At 42.1% G+C, this 24881-nt stretch overlaps 1 protein-coding gene across 2 annotated transcripts in view; it reads right to left on the minus strand.

Annotated features, from left to right (window-relative positions):
- The window catches only part of LOC119956306 (kinesin-like protein KIF18A), a 94445-nt gene that overhangs the window by 67306 nt on the left and 2258 nt on the right, over nucleotides 1-24881 (minus strand). For both annotated transcript variants that reach the window (XM_038783395.1, XM_038783394.1), the window contains exons 2-3: nucleotides 17791-18151; nucleotides 10284-10441 (exon numbers count right to left, since the gene is read on the minus strand). In XM_038783395.1, coding sequence (XP_038639323.1) covers nucleotides 10284-10441; nucleotides 17791-18109 — 477 coding nt within the window. In that variant the 5' untranslated portion in view covers nucleotides 18110-18151. The remainder of the gene's footprint in view (nucleotides 1-10283; nucleotides 10442-17790; nucleotides 18152-24881) is intronic.

Consider the following 24881-nt stretch of genomic DNA (forward strand, 5'->3'; position numbering starts at 1 on the left):
CACCCAGACAGACGCCCCCCATGCCTCCTCCACTGGCCCCATATCCGCAGGGTCGCCACCTCTACCGGGCTGGTGGTGTACTTGGCCGGCGGCAGCGGTAGAGGAGCCGTGACCAGGTCATTCTTTTATTCCTGACATATCTATAGAAAGCTTTAGGGTTATCCTTGATCCTACCTGCCAAAGACTTCTCATGTCCTCTCCTGGCTCTTCTTAGCTCACTCTTTAGAGCCTTCCTAGCTAACTTGTAACTCTCAAGCGTCCTAACTGAACCATCACGTCTCATCTTTACATAAGCCTCCTTCTTCCTCTTGACAAGTGTTTCAACTGCTTTAGTAAACCATGGTTCCCTCGCTCGACCACTTCCTCCCTGCCTAACAGGTACATACTTATCAAGGACAAACAGTAGCTGTTCCTTGAACAAGCTCCACATTTCCATTGTACCCATCCCCTCCAGTTTTCCTCTCCAGCCGATGCATCCTAAGTCATGCCTCATCGCATCATAATTGCCTTTCCCCCAGATATGACTCTTGCCTTGCGGTATATACCTATCCCTTTCCATCACTAAAGTAAACATAATCGAATTGTGGTCACTATCACCAAAGTGCTCATCTACCTCCAAATCTGACACCTGTCCTGGTTCATTCCTGGAGACTAGAGGACTGGTTAATCTTTAGGGGGCAACAGAAAGCTACTAAAAAAGCAATAAAGAAGAGTAAGATAGAGTATGAGAGTAAACTTGCTCAGAATATAAAAACAGACAGCAAAAGTTTTTACAAATATATAAAACAAAAAAGAGTGGCTAAGGTAAATATTGGCCCTTTAGAGGATGAGAAGGGAGTTTTAATAATGGGAGATGAGGAAATGGCTGAGGAACTGAACAGGTTTTTTGGGTCGGTCTTCACAGTGGAAGACACAAATAAAATGCCAGCGACTGATAGAAATGAGGCTATGGCAGGTGAGGACCTTGAGAGGATTGTTATCACTAAGGAGGTAATGATGGGCAAACTAATGTGGCTAAAGATAGACAAGTCTCCTGGCCCTGATGGAATGCATTCCAGAGTGCTAAAAGAAATGGCTAGGGAAATTGCAGATGCACTAATGATGATTTACCAAAATTCACTAGACTCTGGGGTGGTCCCGGTGGATTGGAAATTAGCAAACGTGACACCACTGTTTAAAAAAGGAGGTAGGCAGAGAGCAGGAAATTATAGGCCAGTGAGCTTAACTTCGATAGTAGGGAAGATGCTGGAATCTATCATCAAGGAAGAAATAGCGAGGCATCTGGATAGAAATTGTCCCATTGGGCAGGCGCAGCATGGGTTCATAAAGGGCAGGTCGTGCCTAACTAATTTAGTGGAATTTTTTGAGGACATTACCAGTGCAGTAGATAACAGGGAGCCAATGGATGTGGTACATCTGGATTTCCAGAAAGCCTTTGACAAGGTGCCACACAAAAGGTTGCTGCATAAGATAAAGATGCATGGCATTAAGGGTAAAGTAGTAGCATGGATAGAGGATTGGTTAATTAATAGAAAGCAAAGAGTGGGGATTAATGGGTGTTTCTCTGGTTGGCAATCAGTAGCTAGCGGTGTCCCTCAGGGATCCGTGTTGGGCCCACAATTGTTCACAATTTACATAGATGATTTGGAGTTGGGGACCAAGGGCAATGTGTCCAAGTTTGCAGATGACACTAAGATGCTTGGTAAAGCGAAAAGTGCAGAGGATACTGGAAGTCTGCAGAGGGATTTGGATAGGTTAAGTGAATGGGCTAGGGTCTGGCAGATGGACTACAATGTTGACAAATGTGAGGTTATCCATTTTGGTAGGAATAACAGCAAACGGGATTATTATTTAAACGATAAAATATTAAAGCATGCCGCTGTGCAGAGAGACCTGGGTGTGCTAGTGCATGAGTCACAGAAAGTTGGTTTACAGGTGCAACAGGTGATTAAGAAGGCAAATGGAATTTTGTCCTTCATTGCTAGAGGGATGGAGTTTAAGACTAGGGAGGCTATGTTGCAATTGTATAAGGTGTTGTGTTCAGTTTTGGTCTCCTTACTTGAGAAAGAACATACTGGCACTGGAGGGTGTGCAGAGGAGATTCACTAGGTTAATCCCAGAGCTGAAGGGGTTGGATTATGAGGAGAGGTTGAGTAGACTGGGACTGTACTCGTTGGAATTTAGAAGCATGAGGGGGGATCTTATAGAAACATTTAAAATTATGAAGGGAATAGATAGGATAGATGCGGGCAGGTTGTTTCCACTGGCGGGTGATAGCAGAACTAGGGGACATAGCCTCAAAATAAGGGGAAGTAGATTTAGGACTGAGTTTAGGAGGAACTTCTTCACCCAAAGGGTTGTGAATCTATGGAATTCCTTGCCCAGTGAAGCAGTTGAGGCTCCTTCATTACATGTTTTTAAAGTAAAGATAGATAGTTTTTTGAAGAATAAAGGGATTAAGGGTTATGGTGTTCGGGCCGGAAAGTGGAGCTGAGTCCACAAAAGATCAGCCATGATCTCATTGAATGGCGGAGCAGGCTCGAGGGGCCAGATGGCCTACTCCTGCTCCTAGTTCTTATGTTCTATTCACAAGATCAAAGTCAAAATTATAGCTTGGTTTTGGAGAGTGGTGTATACCAGTATGGGTGCAACTGACAATTCGTTCCTCACAAACCGAGACACCAAGAAAACTAAAAAGCCATGGACAAAACAAAAATCCAGCTACTATTTTGCATCCATACTATTGTAGTGAGCCGGGCGGCTTGGTGGCGCAGTGGTTAGCGCTGCTGCCTACACCGCCGAGGACCCGGGTTGGATCCCCAGGTCACTGTCCGTGTGGAGTTTGCATATTCTCTCCGCGTCTGCGTGGGTCTTACCCCACAACCCAAAGATGTGCAGGTTAGGTGGATTGGCCACTAAGGGGCTAAATTGCCCCTTAATTGGAAAAAAAAATAATTGGGTACTCTGAAATTAAAAATGTAGATATTTTAGTGAGCCTTCTGCTGATATGGCCCAATATTCCTACCCTCCCCTTTTCTGTAATGTGGATTAATTAATAAGCAGAAACCACAAGTCAACTATGACGGATTTACACCTATTTGAAGTATTTATCATCAAAAAATAAACCTAGGTAGAATGCTTTCTCGAGTGGAACAATTAAAATAATTTAGCTTCAGTAAACTGTCAACTTAGTGCACGGCTGAGGACAAATAGAAAGCATAGCACGATTACATTAAGTTGCAAGTTTTATGGCATGACAAGTATTAATAGACTACACTGAAAGGAGTAATCACTATTGCAAGAATCAGAAAAGAAGGGACTGGGAATGAGTGAAATGAAATGAAATGAAAATCGCTTATTGTCACGAGTAGGCTTCAAATGAAGTTACTGTGAAAAGCCCCTAGTCGCCACATTCCGGCACCTATTCGGGGATGCTGTTATGGGAAGATGAGAGGGGGGGGGGGGGGGGGGGGAAGGTAATGTTCTGCAGACTGTGTATGTATTAATGGTCCTGTAAAGTACTCTGGAAAATTTTATCGTGTTAGAAGTGCTGTATAAATGTAAGCTGTGCATCAGCTGGGAAAACATGCACTCAACTCCTAACCACAATGCTCCAGAGGACAAGAAATCTGTGAACAAAGTCAGGACCCATTGTCGAGCAAGAATTAAAAGATAAAAATCATATTGGACTGGTTCAGCAGTTAAACATTGGTCTATCTCATTTCCTACTTCCATCTGGGCCTGCCTTTTCACCAGCTATTCTGTTCCAATTAAGATGTAACAGAATCAAATTCCTTTTCGCTTACCATACTCCAGTTCTATTTAACCCTCGTGTTTGCCCCAATTATCTTGTTATTTTGAAAGATGAGTGTATGTGTTTTTGTACACAGTTGGCATAAACACTGCCAAAATCAAATGTCAAAGAGCAAAGGTGCCAAAATAAACTTGCCAGTTATGCCATAACATGGCCTACAATCATTTCAATATCTAGAAACGGATCACTGATCCCAGAATTTGAAACAGGCTGTTATTTCACAGATGTGGCTGAACACTACACCTCTTGCTTCACTGTCCGTCCACTCCCCATCTAACACCAGAGCAATGCAATTTAAAATGAGCAGAATTTCTGACTACCCTGAAACATGAAGGATAGTTGAGGATTTTTACTTGAAGAACACCCAAGTGGAAAGACTGCTCAAGGCATTACACATGAAAATGTTCCACAGGAGTTGAATCCAAGTGCAATTTCTGCTTAATTAAACACACGATCAACTTAGAGAATTAATAGTTGCTTGAAGTCGTGCTCTGAGGCATAGCTTTCTGTATTTGCTGAATTTTAAAACTTCCTATTTCTTTCTGGTAGCTAATCCCCCAGAATCTATAGTAATAGTATTAAATGTTATCAGAGTAATAGTTTGCAGCTTTTCAGACCTCATGGCATTCAATCAACATTCTTAACAGTAGGGCAGCACGGTGGCCTAGTGGTTAGCACAACCGCCTCACGGCGCTGAGGTCCCAGGTTCGATCCTGGCTCTGGGTCACTGTCCGTGTGGAGTTTGCACATTCTCCCCGTGTCTGCGTGGGTTTCGCCCCCACAACCCAAAAATGTGCAGAGTAGGTTGATTGGCCACGCTAAATTGCCCCTTAATTGGAAAAAATAATTGGGTAATCTAAATTTATTAAAAAAAAAACATTCTCAACAGTATGAAGACAAATACAAAACCCTGGTAGGGAAGATTATTTTTCACAAGTCCCAATTTATATCAATGCGCTATAAGAATTTAACAGTTAAAGTAAAATCATTACAACATCAGACTGTATACTTACACAGCAGTGCTGAGCTCCATCCATCTTAGCCCCTTACAGACATTCATGTGAAGTTACTACAAAGGACAATTTTGTGAAACCACTTTGCAATGATATGCAGCAACAGTGTATTCGACAAGTGTAGGGCAAGTGTACAAGACCTCTGACAATTAGACGTCATGCAAGAGGAACAGGACACTGGAAATGGACAAAACCAGTCTTGGTCAGAGTTACAGGAGCATGGTTAGAATTTCCACAGTTTGGTTAGCAAGTTAATCTACCCACAGTTTATTCAACGTTAAATAACTAGTCTTGAACTAGATGTTCTGTCGCACACTGATTCATTTATCATAGCACACATACATAACATGGTACCAGGAGTGATTTGAACTGCACAGTCGTCAAACAAAGAAGTCACATTGCTACAAGAAAAATGTGGTTCTGTCGCACGCTGATTAATTTATTATCATAGCACACGAACGTAACATGATACCAGGAGTAATTTAAATGGCACAGGTTGTCAAACAAAGAAGAAACATTGCTACAAGAAAAATGTGGTTCTTCAAATGGAAAGTCTGAACGCTCCAGAACAGCTTCAACTTACTGGTAACGTGGATGGAAATTGGTGTGCATTTAAGCAGCACTTCACGCTGCATGTCTCAGCTATCAGCTTGCAGGCACAGCCGGACGAGAGACAAATTGCGTTAATTGCTCACGGTAGCAGGCCCGCCGTCGATTGAAATATGTAATACATTCACGTATGAGCAAGACAGTAAGAAATTTGATGCTCTGATCCAAAACTTTGGCGAGCATTGTACACTTAAGAAAAATGAAACATACAAAATGTTCATTTTTTGGATGCGCACGCAGAAGAATGGCGGATCATTCAATAGTTTTCTTACTGACCTTAAGCAGACGTGCAACTTCACGATTCTGAAATCCTCCATGATTAGAGATCAAATTGTGTTTGGATTGCATGATACCAAGGTGCGAGAAAATGAACTCAAATTAGAATATGCAAACTAGCTGCGCAACACGTTAATACTTTTAATGTAAGAAGTTTTGGCACGAACATTGCAAGCAATGCAACCGCCATTGGTGTTGTGACACACTTAAAAACGAAACGTGGTCTCAGCAGCCATTCTAAACTGTCTGGACACACAGCCAACAGCCATTGCATGAAAACAATGTGTTCATAAGCACCTACCAAGGCAATATTCAGCTTTTGGCAAAATATGCACCAAGTGCAGAGGAAGGAATCACTTCGCAAATACTTTCTCAAATAAGAAAATTAATGCAGGGCAGTCGATTAACATGATCGATGACATTAATTTAAGTGACATTTTTCACTGGCCTGGTGTCGGATGAAGACACAGCAAATGAAGCCACACCGAATAAAATGTCACCCACAAGTATAAGGAGTGCTGAAAGTGATATTGCAACAAGGGACAAATGGACTGTACCTTTGACTATCAATCGATCTCTAATTGCTGTAAAATTAGATACTGGTCAGAAGGCAAACCTAATCAGTACAAGCGATATTAAGACCATGCAGCTAAAGACAAGAATTCAAAATAAGCCGGTCTTATTAAGTACTACATTGGTAAGAAGATTGATACTTAAGGTATTTGCGAATTAGACATGCAAATAAAAAAACAATGTGCACAAGCTGAAGTGCTCAATTGTTGCTGAAGGTTGTGAATCATTATTGGGTGATGAAGCCTGTGAGACACTGGAATTGGTACGAAGAGTCTATAGCACTGACAGTGCACGGAGTACGCTCAGTGGAGTCCATTGTACAGGCCTTTCCAGAAACATTCAAGGGCTTTGGCGTCCTGCCGTTCACATATAAAATACAATTGAGAGGATGCTCAACCAGTGATAAAACGCTCCTCGAAGAGTTCCAGCACCAATGTGTGCCTGTCTGAAATCAGAGTTAGACAGGATGACACAATGGAGTCCTATGGAAAATAGAAGAACCTACAGATTGGGCCAACTCAATGGTCCGTGAAAAGGAAGATAACGATCTCAGGATTTGTATGGATCCCAAGGATTTGAACGCAAACGTAAAAAGGGAGCATTATCAAACTCCAAAGAGAGAAGAGATCACAAGCGAGATGTCTGGTGCAGAATTTTTACCAAACTTGATGCATCGCAGGGATTCGGACAGCTCAAGCTTGATGAAGAAAGTGCAAAGTACTACACATTCAATACTCCTTTTGTCAGATGTTGCTTTCTTCGCATGCCCTTTGGCATTATATCTGCGTCGAAGATACTCCACAGCTATGAAACATATCATTGAGCAGGTCCAGGTCTCTGTAGACCAGGCATTTTCATTGCAGATTATGTTCCTGGGTGACAAGTTTCAGAAGATGTACAGGTTCACATAGACATGATCACTGATGCACTGCCAGGATCAGATGCAAAGTTGAAACGAATTGTCGAAGAGACAGCAAAAGAGGTGTTGCTGATGGTAATACAAAACTTTAACAATAGTTGGCCTAAATGTTCATGCACAAAATATCATGAAATCAAATCTGAGCTAAGTGTAGTAAATGGGCTACTATTAAGGCAAGAAAGAATTGTGATTCCTCAGCCTCTATGCAGCGATATGCAAAAACAAATTCATGAGGTTCACCTCGGCAAGTGGTGAAATAATGCACACAAAATTGACATTTGCAAGACATGGCATACCTAAAACTCTGGTGAGTGCTAATGGTCCATGTTTTAATTGCAAAGAATGACAAGGGTTTGCGATGCAGCAGGATTTTGAACATATTACTTCAAGTCCATTGTACCCACAATCGAATGTGAAGCAGAGAAGGGAGTTCAAATAATAAAGCAGTTATTAAAAAAGCAAAACTGATCTGTATCTAGCTCTACTGAGTTATAGAACTTCACCTTTAAGCTGTGTTTGTCACCTGCAGAGTGAATCATAAGCTACGTACCACATTGCCATTCCACACATAAACAAGGCAAAACTAAAAGTTTAGATGCAAGCTGGAATCTCAGAAGCAAAAACAGAGGGCATACTATGATAGAACAACCAGGAGTCTTAAACCTTTATTACCAAGCGATGTTATAAGGATTGAGGATCTTGATGGATGGTCTAGTAAAGCTACTGTACTACAAGAGGCAGGTCCAAGTGAGAGTTTGGCTCAAGTTTGAATCAGAGCTTAATGGGAAATGGAATGAGAGTTTGGTCAAGTTAAAAATCAGAGCTTGATGGGAAATGTAATGTCAAGTTTGTGCAAAATGTGTACGCGCATTTTAAAATGAATCGCTTCTGTGAGAAGGCGTTATCACGGCCTTGGCTATCTGGAAAGCCTGTGAACTATCTGTGGGAGCCTAACTGTTTGTGAGAACTACACTCCTCAGGACTGTCGATAAAGACTTGCTATACTATGAAACATGTGAACTAACTATTACTAATGATGGGAAGAAATAATTACATGAAGGAGGGCGTAATGAGCTAATTGTATGACTAATGATTGAAAGGCTTGAGGGGTTTTGTAAGAATATATAGTCAACTGTAACTAAGAAAAATTTGCTTTTTCACTTGCTGTAACTCAGTTACACTTGTGCTATAGCCCGCGGTAAATAAACAGCTCTTTGAAGTTATCTGGTGTTCGACTGCTGATTACCTCTGGACTGCAAAATTTAATATTATCACAAGATCATACAGAACAAGGGCAGATTTTGAGAAGAATTCGTAGGGCACTATTGAAAACAAAAGAACCCGTTCAAGGCCAGCAAGGTGATGGTGTAAGTGAAAACATCTATCAACCTGAACCAACACAAACATTGGAAGAGTCAAACTTGAATATACAGAACAACATTCAAAACAGTGACACAACCTTATCAGCTACACCGACAGATGTTCAACCTTATCAGATACACCGACAGATGTTCAAAGTAGTAACATGGCATACCAAGGTTGAGAAGATCAACAAGGAAGATAAAGAAACCAGAGCGGCTGAATCTGTGATTGGACAATAAAATTTGTGAATTGTGTAAAGTGCATTGTTACTCATATCATAATGGTGTGCAGTATATTTTTAAAATCTCCGAGGAACGGAGATGTAATGATATGCAGTAGTATATGACCAGTGACGTAGCCTCCGACCATTAGGTGTCATGCAAGAGGTAGAGAACACTGGAGCCGGACAAAACAAGTCTTTGGTCGGTCAGAGTTACTGGAGCTGTTAGTAGCATGGTTAGAAGCTCCAGCTTGGTTAGCAATAGTTTAGTCTACCCTATGTTCTATAGCTATGGCACACTTCGGTCGAGAACAAATCAGGAAACTTGGATAGGCTTACAAGATGGGAATCTTTACAGAAGAGCTCAGAACTCCTCCGGAATGAAATGGTTTATAATCATCACCTGAACCCAGAGATGAGACTGCTGCTTGTTGTTTTCAGATACCCATTTTCAAACAAAAAAAATGGGAAAGATTAATTTATTTCACTTTGGCTCAGATGTTTTGGTAACAGTTGACATCACAGCCAATAGCAACAGCCAGTGTGCTCAGAATTGTTAGCGCTTCAGTTTGAACGCTACCATACAACCACCGTGATGTAACAGCTAATTTAGAATATATAATTGGACTCCAGGGTAAAAAGTGGTTGGATAGTTAATTTGTTATGTTTCAGTACCACACAGAGGATCAACATTTATTTACATAGGTTGCCTGAACTTTCTAGAATCTTTATTTTTAGAACTGGGATTTGATGGAGATCAGCGTTCAAAATTGGCCAGAAGGTCGAAAACAAAAATATTTGTGGACTAGGGAAAGCCCCAATACTGGTGGATATTAATGAAAATATTCAGTCTCAAGTACACATTACCTGCCTCTGCAAACATCCACACAGGCTTTAATTCCACCATCAGTCTTCACTATTGCTCATTTAATCTGATAATTTATATGATCTAATAAAAAAAAACTTACAACCAGCTTCTTCCAGTAGCAATAATTTGTAGTCTGTCCACAAACATCCGCCCCTTTCAATACAGCAGTTATTTTTGAGAGTTGGGAGTAGATCAGAGCTCATTACACGCCATTGTGATGTCACCACCACATAGAACTGTTACACTCAAGGGAAATCGACGATATGATTAATTAATTCTTTGCTGGCCAATCAGTTGAAGCTCTTTGAATTAAAATTATCACGCCAGCATTGGTGGCCCAACCTTCAGTTCCTTAGGGCCCAAGTTTTGGAATTCCCTCCCTCGCCTTCTCCAAGATCCTTCTTAAAGCACGTCTCTTTACCCAAGCTTTGAGCATCTAACCTAATATGCCCTAATGTGGCTGTGTGAGGTAATATCTCCTGTGCAGTATGCAGGGATATTTTATTATGTTAAAGGCACTATATAAATTATTCTTACCTGATAACAGGCAGGTGATATTAAACAGGAGTCAATAAGGCTCTGCCAATGTACTTGTACTTAATGCATTTTCTTTTAAAAAGTCTACTTGCCTCCAAGTACGAGACAGCAACTTCACAAATTTTCTCATCTTTCATCTCTTCGATTTTCTCATATAGCTCCACCATAGTACGATACATCACACCAGGCTGATCAACACTGCCCAACATTGTATGAGTCTTCCCAGATCCTGTTGCACCATAGGCAAAGACTGAAAAATAAAATGCACAGTACATTAGAAATTCAAAGAAAACTGATGAAAAGTAGTATTACCCTATCAATAGAGTTCATCCCCCACTACATCTTTAGAGAAGGATAATGTGAAATCTAGTTAAGCAAGGGCAGCATGGTGGCGCAGTTAGCGCTGCTGCCTCACGGCACCGAGGTCCCAGGTTCGATCCTGGTTCTGGGTCACTGTCCGTGTGGAGTTTGCACATTCTTCCCATGTTTACGTGGGTTTCACCCCCACAACCCAAAGATGTGCAGACTAGGTGGATTGGCCACGCTAAATTGCCCCTTAATTGGAAAAAATGAATTGGGTACTCTAAATTTATTTCTTTTTAAAAAATTAAAAAATCATAGTTAAGCATAGTTATATTTTTGAAAGATTGTCTTTCTGTTGGCAGTGGGGCAGCGAATGGGCGGGATTAAAGGAACAAGAACTTTTATACTTTTTGCCTTTAATGGCCTCAGCATGTTCCAAAATGCTTTACAGCCAATTAAAAACTGTTTTTTTTTGTAATATAGAAAATGTAGTTTGCACCACGGTAATATCATAAGCAGCAATGAGATACATAAATAAAATTAGGTAAGTATATGAGTCTGGGAATAGAGAGTTATGCTGATTGTTGGATGGAGGAAGGTACAAGTCAAGCATAGACACCATCATGGACCTTTTGGGACAAATGGCTGGATATTCTATGTAAAATAACCACATAATCTCTCAATGATGCTGGTTGAGAGATAAATATTAGCCGACATACAAAAAAGCACTTCCATGTTTTTCAAACAATGCTATAGGATTTTCTTTACGTCCATTTCTGAGGGAAGACAGGGCTGCAGTTTAATGTCACACCTGAATGAAGGCAGAGAGTTTCACCACCTCATTACTGCATTGAAGTATTAACCTAGGTGAGCTCTGGTTTCTTCCCACAGTCTAAAGATGTGCAGATTACATGGACTGGCCATGCTAAATTGCCCCTTACTGTCCAAGGATGAGTGGAGTACACGGTTGAAGGGATAGGGCGTGAGCCTGCTTCGTATGCTCTTTAAGAGGGTCGATGCAGCCTCAATGGGTTGAATGGCCTCCTTCTGCACTTTATGAATTCTATGATATGTGAGTGGAGGTAACTGGTATAAATGAGGTGTTGTTAGAAAGGCTAGCTTTACTTAAAATTGAAATGGCAATGGGTGCAGAGGAGATGCATCAAAGGATAGGGAGAGAGAAGTGGAACTTTCAGAGGTACTGGTGATAATCTTTCAGTCTTCTTCAGACACAGAGTGGTGCCAGATCAATGGAGAATGGCAAATGTTATACCCTTGTTCAAAAAAAAAAGGGCGCAAGGATACGTCAGCAACTACAGACCAGCCAGTTTGACTACATTCATAGGGAAATATCTGGAAACTACAGTTTGGGACAAAATTGGTAGTCTCTTAGACAGGTGCAGGATAATGAAGGAAAGCTGGCGTGGGCGTGGCAAGGGAATAACATGTTTAACTAACTTTGGAGTTTTTTTTTGAGGTAGTAACAGAGAAGGTTGATAAGGGCAAGGCTATTGATGTGGTGTATGTGGATTTTCAAAAGGAATTTGATCCAGTGCCACACGTCAGACTTATGAGCAAAATTCTAGCTCATGGAATAAAAGGGAAAGTAGGCTCTTGGACAAGAAGTTGCCCGAGTGGCGGGAAACATTGTAGTTATCAATTGTTTTTCAGATTGGAGGGAGACTTGTAGAGGAATTGTCCAGGGGTCAGCATTGGGACCGTTGCTCTTCCTGATATATATTAATGACCTATGGACAGTGGTGTGCAGGGCATGATTTCAAAAATTGCAGATGGTATGAAGTTTGGAAGAATTGTCAACTATGATGAGGATGGTCTTGACTTTCAAAAGGACACCCAAGTTGCATTGGTAGATTGGCAAATTAAGTTCAATGCAGAGAAGTGCAAAGAATATGGAGCGAGAGTACAAAATAAAGGGAGAAACTCTAAAGAAGGTACAGGGCCTTGGGTTTATGTGCACATAAGCCATTGAAGGTGGCAGGACATGTTGAGAAAGCTGTTGTATCCTAGGTTTTATTAATAGGAGCACTGAGTAAGAGAGTAAGAAGGTTGTGTAGAACTTGTACAGACACCAGTTAGGCCTCATCTGGAGAGCTATATCCAGTTCTGGACACCGTACTTGAGGAAGGATATGACGGTATTGGCAAGAATACAGAGGAGATTCACAAGAATGATTCCAGGAAAAGACAACTGTAGCTATGAGGATAGATTGGAGAAGTGGGGCAAAGAAGGCCGAGAGGAGACTTGATAGAGGTATTCAAGATCCTGAGGGATATGGACAGGATAAATAGTGAGAAACTGTTCCCTCTCAAGAGCTCATCAAGAACAGGCACAGACTGAAAATAATGGGTGAAAAGAATAGCAGTCATGTGAATAAAATTCATTTCACCCAGAGTGTGATTAGAGTCTGGAATGAACTTCCAGAAAGGCAGATTCGATCGAGCTATGAAAAAGGGAATTGGATTGCTATCCGAAAATAAAGTGTGCAAGGTTATGGGGAGAAGCCAGTGAAGTGGGATTAGGTAGGATGCTCTTTCAGCGGGTTAGTGCAGGCTTGAAGGGCTTAATGGTCTCTTTCCGCACTGTAAACGTTCAGTGAAGCTTGATCCCACAACCTTCTGATTCAGAAATGAAAACAGACCACTGACTCACATTTCACATTTAATTACAACTTATAAAATCACTCCATAATACCCTTAAATATTCAACCAAGACGGGATCGAATCCTGAATATGTTCCTCAATGGGCAATTTCCCATTAGTCAACAAGTAGATACTCTATGGAGGTTAACAGGCACCTTACACAAAGATATATTATGCCATTTCAGCATAATCAGCAAATTGTACCTGCTTTTCGGGAAGGGGCAGCTCAATGGGCGAAATAGTACAATTTAAATCATTCTCTCCTACAACATTGCACTTCTGCTCAAAACAACTGACGTCCAAATTCTACATATGAAACCTTCACTGTGGATTACTCTTCAAGGAATGGACAAATTATGCACTTGTGATTACTTGTTGCTTGTGTCTCAAAAACATGAGCCAGAAGGGCGGTATTTGGCGCAGTGATTAGCACTGGGACTGCCGACTTCGAATCCCAACCCCTAGTCACTGTCCGTGTGGTGTTTGCATATTCTCCCCGTGTCTGCATGGGTTTCACCCCCACAACCCAAAGATGTGCAGGTTAGCTGGATTGGTCAAGCTAAATTGGCCCTTAATTGAAAAATAAAATAATTGGGTACTCTAAATTTATAGAAAAAAACATGAGCCAGAAGTAACTGCTGTTGGCTTGTTTTGTCTTCAAGCTGATAGAATCGAATCGTAAGAGTAATGGATAAGTTGCTCTATAAAGCTTCGAAACATTTATTAGGCCATTGCTGACAGGATTTGTATTAAGTAGTAAGCAAGAATTATTTTTTAAGCCATTTTGAAGCGAACTACCAAAATAGAAGTTCAAATAAATTCAAGTGACTGGCTGCATACTCCACTTGCAAAACTTACAGCTGGAAATGGATCCATTACAATGTTGCCTTGGGGGTGTTAGTATAAAATAGCAATTATGGAAAGGGTTAACACTGATTACAGTTCAACATTCCAGCATTAATTGCAAACATATTGATGTTGTTGATCACTGACAGACTGTATTACAGAAGTTATTATTAAATTTAAGCAACACTGACCAAGTTTAGTGTGAGCCCTAAATTTTAAAGCCAAGCAGAATATTTTCGAAAGGTCTTTATATTCTGTCAATTTCCCTGGTGCACAATACTAGTTTACTCAAGTGATTTAAAGCTGGTACTTAGTCAGTGGGTGGAATTAATTATAAATCTTTGGTTTAACACAAATAAAAGCAGCGAGTGCTGGGACATGACATTTGCAGAGAAAGAAACAGAACTGGTTCCGATGAAAGATTATTGACCTGAAATGTTAACTCTATTTCTCTCCTCACGAATGCTGCTGGACCTGCTGAGTATTTTCAGCATCTTCTGGATTTTACTTTGGAGCAAACAATAAAGAGAAATCAAAAAGGAGGAGAGGGGGCTGTGGGAACAGGAGGAAGATAATTGCAAACTGTGAAGTAAAAAATTGCACCATAATGCAAGAAATATTATAGAGGCAAATGTGCCAAATCCATTTTCCCATGAATTGCAGGAGCTAAAAACTTTGGTAATGTTCCTCATTTACCATAGCACTTATCTTGCATCATTCCATTCATATGCAGGATGATACAAACACCGCTTAACATTTTATATTGTTCAGCAATACCCTTTCAGTGTTTTTCTTTATTTTATAAAGATTTACCCATCCATAGGCAATCGGCCCAATTCACTAGCATGTTGCATTGCAAACCTTTGGAAGTAATAAGAATTAACCCGGACTACATTGCATCACATCACAATTTGCTTAGTTATGCAGTCTCAAAGAACAAAAAAAAAAGTACAGCACAGGAACAGGCCCTTCGGCCCTCCAAGCCTGCGCCGACTGTGCTACCCGTCTAACCCAAAACCTTCTACACTTCCAGGGTCTGCATCCCTCTATTCCCATCCTATTCATGTATTTGTGAAGACACCCCTTAAATGTCACTATCACACCTGCTTCCACCACCTCATCCAGCGGCAAGCTCCAGGCACCACTTAACGCATGTGGAAAAAAAACTTCCCTTGCACAACTCCTCTAAACTTTGCTCCTTGCACCTTAAACCTATGTCCCCTACTAATTCACTCTTCCATCCTGGGAAAAAGATTCTGACTATCCACTCTGTCTATGCCCCTCATAATTTTGTAGTCTTCTATAAGGTCACCCCTCAATCTTGGTTGTCCCATTGAGAACAAACTGAGTTTATCAAACCTCTCCTCATAGCTAATGCCCTCTATACCAGGCAACATCCTGGTAAATCTCTTCTATACCCTCTCCAAAGCCTCCTCATCCTTCTGGTACTGCGGTGACCAGAATTGAACACTATACTCCAAGTGTGGCCTAACTAAGGTTCTATGCAGCTGCAGCATTACATGCCAATTTTTACACTCAATGTCTTGGCTGATGAAGGCAAACATGATGTATGCCTTCTTGACTACCTTCTCCACCTGCGTTGCCACTTTCAGTGACCTGCGGACCTGTACACCCAGATCCCCCTGTCTATCAATACTCTTAAGGGTTCTGCCATGTATTGTATTTTTCCCTCCTGTATTAGATCTTTCAAATTGCATTACCTCACATTTGCCTGGATTAAACTCCATCTGTCATCTCTCCGCCCAACCGATCTATAATCCTTCTGTATTCTCTGACAGTCCTCATCGCTATCCGCAATCCCACCAACATTTGTGTCATCCGCAAACTTAATCAGACCAATTACATTTTCCTCCAAATCATTTATATATATACTACAAACAGCAATGGTCCCAGCACTGATCCATGCGGACCACCACTAGTCACAGCCCTCCATTTAGAAAAGCAGGCTAACCATAATGACCTCGCTGCATGAGCCCTCTGAGGTGTCCTCCTGCAGTCCAGCTGTAATACTCTCCATAACCAGTAGTGCAACTCCAGCACTGCTTTTACATCCCCCTCAATCCTGCCTGAAACATTTAAATACTGAAACGCTGCCAAGCCTGTCCCTCCCTCAACCAAGCCTCTAATGGCAACAACATCACAGTTTCAAGTCCTAATCCAAGCTCTCAAGTTCATCTGCCTTAGCTGTTAGACTTCTCGCATTGAAACAAATGCACTTCAGACCACCAGTCCTGCTGTGTTCAGCAACATCGTCCTGCCTGCTCTTCCTCGGAGTCTTAATGGCCCTATTCTGTAGTTCCCCCTCAGTTATTCGACCTTCTGACCTATTGCTCTGGTTCCCACCTCCTTGCCACACTAGTTTAAACATAAGGTGTGACAAACCTTGCAGCCAGGATATTTATGCCCCACCGGTTTAGATGCAAATCATCCTTCTTGTATAGGTCTCACCTGCCCTGGAAGAGATCCCAATGGTTGATATATCTGAAACCCTCCCTCTACACAGCTGTTCAGCCACGTGTTTAGCTGTACTATCTTCCCATTTCTAGCCTCACTGGCACGTGGCGCAGGAAGTAATCCTGAGATCACAACTCCAGGAGTTCCTTTTTTTAAGCTTTCTATTCAACTCCCTGACCTCCTGCTGCAGGACCTAGTCACTCTCCCTGCCTCTGTCGTTAGCAGCAATATGTACCATGACCTCTGACTGGTCACCCTCCCCCTTCCTCAGAGATATCCTGTACCCTGGCACCAGGGAGGCATCATACCATCCTGGAGTCTCTTTCACGTCCACAGAAGCACTTATCTGTGCCCCTGGCTATTAAGATTGCTCTTCTGCGCTTTGTCCCTCCTCCCTACTTAACAACAAAGCCAGTTGAAGTGCCACTGCTCTGGCTGCTGCTGTTTTAGGCCAGGCAATCCCCCCCTCCCCTAGTGTCAAAAAACAGTATACTTGTCATGGCGGGGGGGTTGGGGGGAACATTCATCCTCCCAGCCCTCCTCCCACACCCCTGCAACGAACAGCTCCTCAAACATGGTCACAAACATTCCCCACCTTTTCTCAAACCCTGCTGAGCCACTCAACTCATACTTTATCTTCTCTAACCGCAGGAAGTTGTACAGGTCAACTAACCAGCCGCTACCCCCGGCAGCAATGCAGACTGCCTCTCCAGCAAAAGAAGGCCACGACTTCTCTGAAACACCAAATATTTCCACCAAAGGGTCCGGGTAAACCTCCTCCTCCGCTATCCTGGCTAAGACCGCGAAAACCCCCGCCCAGAATCTTCCCAATTTTGCAGCACAGTGAATACCTACCCTGCCTCCAAGTCAGAAGGTCCAGCTTCAAGTCACACTCCAGGGCTTGAATGTCAACTTGCATTCTCACAGTACCTTCATTGCAGTGTTAATGTAAGCCTATTTGTGGCATTAAAGATTATTATTAAATCCTTCCAAGACATGCCAATGGCAGATGGCAAGGGCAAGCAATTCCTGGTAAGTCATGAGAAGGAAAGAAATTGGAGCCTCTCCCAACATGCATGCAAATGTAGATGTCGTGTATGTTGCCACAGCAAAATAAAAGTTTAGGTTGCTGTGTAAAACTGTATGTTGCCACAGCAACTCTAGATTCCTTTGGGGGGGGGGGTGCGCACCTTCTTTTGGGCACAAACTGAAGTAATTCAATGGAGTTGTATAGATTCCCAAATGCACATTTACATCTGCGCTGGAGCTATAGTGACTTTGTATTTTCAAACTGTAATGTAGCTTTAACCCTTACCTGAGCAACTGTAGCCATTCAAAACACCTTCCAAAATGGGTTTTGTTGTGAACTCAAATACCTCTTGCTGTGTAGAGGTTTCGTTAAAAACTCTATCAAACACAAACTTCAAATCCTTGCTTTTCCGATGAGGCATCTCTCGGTCTCTGAACTTAGCTCCAGAAAACACATCATCGTTTGTATCTTCCTTTGGGTCAAAGACCAGAACATTTTCACCTACTGCTTCCACAACTGCCTGCTTATTGCTCTGCTGCTCTCGTTGATTCGGTGGCCGTATTCGGACAACCACAGTAACATTTCCTTCTTGCTCCAGCACCATGATAATGATTATAACTCTCACAGATCCGGCTTCCTCATGTATCTGTAACCAAAGACAACAAAACCAAATAAAGAATTGATAAAGAGTATTCAAAAGGCAAGCAGATTGGACAGCATCTGAGTTTACCTCCTAGCAAATCTGACATTGTATCTCTAACTGCCCAGATCCAAGTAATAATAATTGCTTATTGTCACAAGTAGGCTTCAATGAAGTTACTGTGAAAAGCCCCTAGTCGCCACATTCCAATGCCTGTTTGGGGCGGCTGGTACGGTACAAGTCTCACCAAGTCATCAGGTGAGGGTATATTTCTGTATGTTTCAAACCTTGGTATAAGCATGCCGCACATGGTAAGAATAGAGATGACAGTCAAGTGTCCTCAGTGGATTTTTTTTTCAAATCTAGGTGAATAATCCCCACTTAATTACATTCTTTAACTGATGTATATATTGACCTATTTTGTTCAGTTGGTTAAATGGCTATTGTGTGAATCAGATTACTGTCAACAGCGTGCATTTCATATTCCGGCTCAGGTAAACATGGGACCTGTCTCCTCATCCTGGCCATGCAAGAAGATGACAACGGCAAACCATCAATGATAAAAAAATTGCAGAGAAAATTGTTCAGGAGGAAACACAAACAGAAATGAGCCAATCATCGACCTTCAGACAGAGCACACATGAATTAATGATGTATCCTAAAAAGTTTGTGCACTTTGAATATGATCTTCAAACGGTACCTTATTTCATTCTCCTTTTCACTCAGGAGAGGAAAATAAACCAGCAAATTGACTGTTGCCACCAACTACCCTGGCAAAAGTTCAATAAAACTGTCAGAGCTTCCTTGCTAGTTTTCCCCTCTGTTTAAGATGGGAAAACCCTGCCCCAAAGGGAGACCTTTTTAAAAGTTGCAACGTCACTCATTTGTTTAATGTAGAAAGAAAGATGGTAGGGTAATTTATATTTAAGCAGCAAAAGCATATCTTTGCACGAGAACATTATAATAAATATGCACTTCACAACAACCAGTTGTCATTATGTTTCCATATTCTGGACCCTCAGACTACTCTGATCATACATACGCCAAACCAACAGGCCACCTTCATTATCCCGTACCCTAAAATGGCTAGCCTTTGTCATTGAACAATTGCAGACATACAGCCTGTCTTCATTACACACACACATTCTCCAGACAAGTTTCCATTGATAACAGATGCATACTTTAGACAGATTGTTCTGATTATTTTCTATTGTACATCACTTATGCCATAAGATACTTCCACCAGAGTTGTCTAAGAGGGAATGCAAGATTTACCACAAAAGTACTGTGCCATATATTAATCTTAATCTTTTACACTGCAGTTTTAATTAATTTAACCTGCCAGTCCGACATGTGGGAAAAGCTGGCTTTTTTGATATTTATTTCTGGTTTCTCAATAAGAGTTTCTCAACCTTAAATCCTAATTTGACTGCTAATCTCAATCGTGCCAAAAATGCTGGAATTTTGGCTGGTTGTTGAGTTGATGCTTTGAAGTACCAAAGCACGCTGGTAGAATCGTGCTTTCAATATAAATTTGTTTGTAACACTAACATTCATTCAGCTGTTTTGGTCTCCCTCTTGAAGAACTATGAAAGAAGAAATTTAATCAAGGAGCAAAGTGAGGCAAGATAGTTTAACTTCTGGCTTCCAAAAAGGTGTTTTAAAATCTTTTAAAGGAATTGTGATCGATTCAGGACCACAATATTTTGTTGCCTCACTTGGACAAACTACAAAGCTGACAACAGTAGGAACAAAACATTTGAAGCTGGATACAGTTGAGGGAGCTTGATCCTGCATCCAATCCACCAGATCTGGAAAAGCTTAATGGGATAGAAGAAAATATAAAAATGTTACACACAACCATCACTCCCTGTCCTTACCCCATGCCGTATTTTCCATTTAATTAGAGCAACTGATTGTGGATTTGGCAACAGCAATCTGGATGGGTCTACTTTCCAAATAGAACATAGAACATAGAACAGTACAGCACAGAACAGGTCCTTCGGCCCTCAAGGTTGTGCCGAGCCATGATCACCCTACTCAAACCCACGTATCCACCCTATACCCATAACCCAACAACCCCCCCCTTAACCTTACTTTTTTTTTATTAGGACGCTACGGGCAATTTAGCATGGCCAATCCACCTAACCCGCACATCTTTGGACTGTGGGAGGAAACCCACGCACACAGGGGGAGGACGTGCAGACTCCACACAGACAGTGGAGTACATAAAGCAGCAGAATAAATCATAGAATGGCTATCTTCTGTGATGTAAAAAACCAACCCACCATGTCTGTGCTGGCTCTCTGAAGAAGCAATTCACTTAACGAAGGAGCAATTCACTTAACGAAGGAGCAAGAGTCTCACCCACCATCGCCTTGTAGCCCTGCACATTCCTCCTTTTCAGATAATAATCCAATTCCTTCTTGAGTGCCTCAATTAAATTTGCATCCACCACACTCTCAGACAATGCATGCTAGATCCCGAACAATTGCAGTGTGACCTGAAAACTATTTTCCTCATATCTCCAATCCTTCTTTTGCCATTATCTTAAATCTGGTGGAAGGATCGACAACCAATGGCAAAGGTTTCTGCCGATCTACCTTGTCCGGGTCCCTTCTTTGAGATACCTCTATCATTTCTTCTCTCCACCTCTCTTCTCCAGAGAACACATTTCCAACTTCTCCATTCTAACTACGCAACAACATTCCTCAAACTATACTTAATTTGTCAAAAAGAAAACCTAGTTAAATGAGTCTCAGACAACAATTTATATTTATAGATCACTTTTAAATGCAGTAAAGCATCTCATAACTGAACGAAAACATAAAAATGCTGGAAAAATTGAGCAGGTCCACCTGTATCTGTGGAGTTAGCATTTAGCGTCTAATATGACTCTTCATCAGAACCAGAAATTTGTGGAAAGTACGTTGAGGGGCAAGACCATGGAGGGAATGGAATACAAAGTTGAAAATTTTAAACTGGAAGATTTGGCAGATAGGGAGGTCAGTGAGCCCAAGGGGGATTGGTCTTGCTGAGAGTTAGGCTATGAGCAGCAGAGCAGTGAATGAACTTATGCTTGCTCCTGGCAAGAGAGAAGGTATCTTGGAGAGCAATGGTACAGTCGAGTCTAGATGCCATACAAGCTTAGATTCAGATTTCAGCTACAGATAATCTAAGGCTGAGTACTTGACTCTGAAGTGGTAGCTAAAACAGGGAGGCAGATTATCATCCGAATGGCTGTAGATTGAGAGAGGGGAATGTATCTTGAGGCCTGGGTGTAATGCCAGTGCAGCAGGTTGTCAAAGAAAGCTTTTGTAGCGAAAGGATGCGAGGAGCAGGAATGTTTTGCTGCAATTATACAGGGCCTTGGTGAGGCCACACCTGGAATATTGTGTGCAGTTTTGATCGCCTTATCGGAGGAAGGATGCACTTGCGATAGAGGTATGCAGCAAAGGTTTGCCAGACTGATTCCTGGGATGGCGGGACTGAAGAATGAGGAGAGATTGAGTCGGTTAAGATTATATCGCTGGAGTTTGGAAGAATGAGCAGGGATCTCACAGAAACCTGTACAATTCAAACAGGACTAGACAGGGTAAATACAGGAAGACTGTTCCTGAGGGAGTCCCGAACCAGGGGGTCACAGTCTAAAGCTACAGGGCAAACCATTTAGGCCAGAGATGAGGAGAAATTTCTTCACCCAGAGTGGTGAGCCTATGGAATTCATAATCTTTATTAGTGTCACAAGTAGACTTACATTAACACCGCAATGATGTTACTGTGGAAGAGCCCCTAGTCGCCACATTCCGGCACCTGTTCTGTACACGGAGGGAGAATTCAGAATGTCCAATTCACTTAAAAAGCACGATTTTCAGGACTTGCGGGAGGAAACCGGAGCACCCGGAGGAAACCCACGCAGACACTGGGAGAACGTGCAGGCTCCAAGCCGGGAATTGAACCCGGATCCCTGGAATTATGAAGCAAAAGGTCTAACCACTGTGCTACGCTGCTGACCATCACTATCACAGAAAGCAATTGAGGCCATAACATTGTAAGTTTTCAACAAGGAGTTAGATACAGCTCTTGAGGCAAAAAAGGTAAAAAGATATGAGGTGGAAAGGCAGGAAATAGTTTCTGAGTTTGGCGATCAACCATGATCATGATGCAGGCTCGAAGGGCCAAATGGCCTTCTCCAGTTCCTATTTTCATTTTTTTTAAAAACAAACAATTTTATTGCAAACCACGGCTCTGTTCACGCACGGACCTACCTCAATATCCCCCTACTCTACTATATCCTTGCAACCCCCCCCCCCCCCCCCCGCTATTTCCTATGAAATCCACTCCTCAATCAGGTGTTGTTTTATTTTTAAAGTGAGTCATGATTGTGCCTATAATGGTCACCTCACAAATATAAAATGGCACAATTTCACTTGATTGACTGCCATTTTGTATACTCTGCTGCTTTATTCCACCGTTTGAATAACATAACCGTCAAATACCAAATCCAAATTTTAAAATGCAGAAAGGTTTGATGTGTCACTGAAAGAAAAAGTAGTGAGGCTAGCTCCGAATACAGGTTTCATCGATCTGTTTTGTAAAGATCTGGTGGATCGGGTGAGGAGTTTGTTGGAATATGCAAGATTTCACCAATTCACATTACAATTATCAGTTACCGACAGGCACCAGCAAATCTAATTAGGAACCAAGTTTCCCCCTCCTACTATTATCTGCACAGACTACATTTCATGCTCAAAGCAGCACCACCCAAGATTGGGAGGTCGGAAAAATAGCACTTTAGACTCACATATAAAAGCACTGTCCCAGTAAGTAACTGCATGCTTAAAAAAAGAAACTTGCAGTTACATAAGCACATTGCATGAATTGATACCCCAACGCTTTACTGTCAATTAAATATTTGAGGTGCAGTCACTGTTGTAATGTAGGAAATGGAGCAGCGAATTTACACACAACTTGCACAAATTGCAATGTAATAATAACCAGATAATCTGTTCTTATGCTGCTGACTGAGGGATAATTGGGGAGCAATGGATCAGCGTTCAAGTCATTCCCCCCCCCAGTAGGCTTGCTTGGGGAAGCTAGCGATCATACCAGCAGACTAAATTCTAAAGGAAGCTTCATGAGAAGAGGTAACACAAGAAATGCTAGTCAAACTCCTAAAACCAAAAGGAACAATGAAAACTACCCCAAGATTACACTGCAGTGAGGCCCGCTCTCAAGGGCAAAGCGGGCCTATATGCCAACAGATGCTAACCACATGCCAAATAGTGCATGCCACCCATGCCCAGATGTGCATTGCTGAAGCCAATCATGTGGCAACAACCACTTTCTGACAGCCTGAAAATAATAATCTTTATTAGTGTCACAAGAAGGCTGACATTAACACTGCAATGAAATTACTGTGAAAATCCCCTCGCTGACACACTCCGGGACCTGTTCGGGTAACACAGAGGGAGAATTCAGAATATTCAATTCCCCTAACAAGCACGTCTTTCAGGACTTGTGGCATGAAACCAGAGCACCCGGAGGAAATCCACGCAGACACGGAGAAAACGTGCAGACACTGCACAGACAGTGACCCAAGCCAGGAATCGAAACTGGGTCCTTGGTGCTGTGAAGCCACACTGGTAATCACTGTGCTACCGTGCCATCATGCAGTTGGTGGATTCCACATAGTCAATGTTTACAAGCCCCCAAGCACCAGCTGGGAGCACGTCTTGGCCATCCTCTCAGACCCAGTCATCTACGTGGGGGACTTAACAGCCACCATTCAGAACGGGGATACCCAGTACTGAAGTGACAGTGAAACACTTGCAGAGTGAGCATCCAGAAATGATCTGACACTTATACATCACTCAAACGGAGAAGAACATTTCATTCAGCCAGATGGTGTAGAGATTACTCTCCCATCTGGTGCTGCGTTAGTTCTTTTAATGGGACATCTCACCCTGTCCAGAGCCTCGTCTTAGATAACTTCCGGCACAACCAACATTGTCCTCTACTCATTTATATAGGCCTATGTGTCCCAGTAGTCAACTGCCCCATGAAGATGTGATGGAACCTGCGGAAAACCAACTAGACAAGATATGGTGAAACCTTGGAATGCAGCATCTCAACAATTCCACTTTGAAACATTACTGATAACGAGCATATAACTATCTCTATGGTGTAATCTACAAAGCAGCCTGCATGACAATTCCCCAAGGCTATCAACCCATCTATACTCCATGTTTAGATGAAGAAAGTACTGCCTTGCTAAAGGTATATGAAGCATCAGGGGCCCAGAGGTAGGAAGCCATCTGATTGAGTCCTTCAATACCACATGCCATACCAGAGGAAACTGTAGCAGAACTAAACTTCACACACTCCATCTGTCACCTTGGAGCAAAAGCCATCCACTCAAAACTACCCAACCATGTTTGCAGCCACCTGCTTGCCATAGTTAGGCACCCTTGACAAAAATACCAGGGTGAACCAAAACACCACCAGAGAAGACATCAGCCGCACCCCTTTTGAGGTTGCAGAACTAAAAAAGGTCCTACAGGGCTTGAAGTGTGGCAAGGCAGCAGGATAGAACAATATTGTGCCAGAATTTATCAAATACCTGGGCCCCCGAGCTCTTGGTTGGCTGATCCATTTCTACACGATAGTCACAAATTCCAACACCATTCAAAATAGCAGACAGCAAAAGTCATCGCCATACCAAAAATCATCGCCA

The sequence above is a fragment of the Scyliorhinus canicula genome, chromosome 23, assembly GCF_902713615.1.
Source record: "Scyliorhinus canicula chromosome 23, sScyCan1.1, whole genome shotgun sequence".
Classification (NCBI taxonomy): Eukaryota; Metazoa; Chordata; class Chondrichthyes; order Carcharhiniformes; family Scyliorhinidae; genus Scyliorhinus; species Scyliorhinus canicula.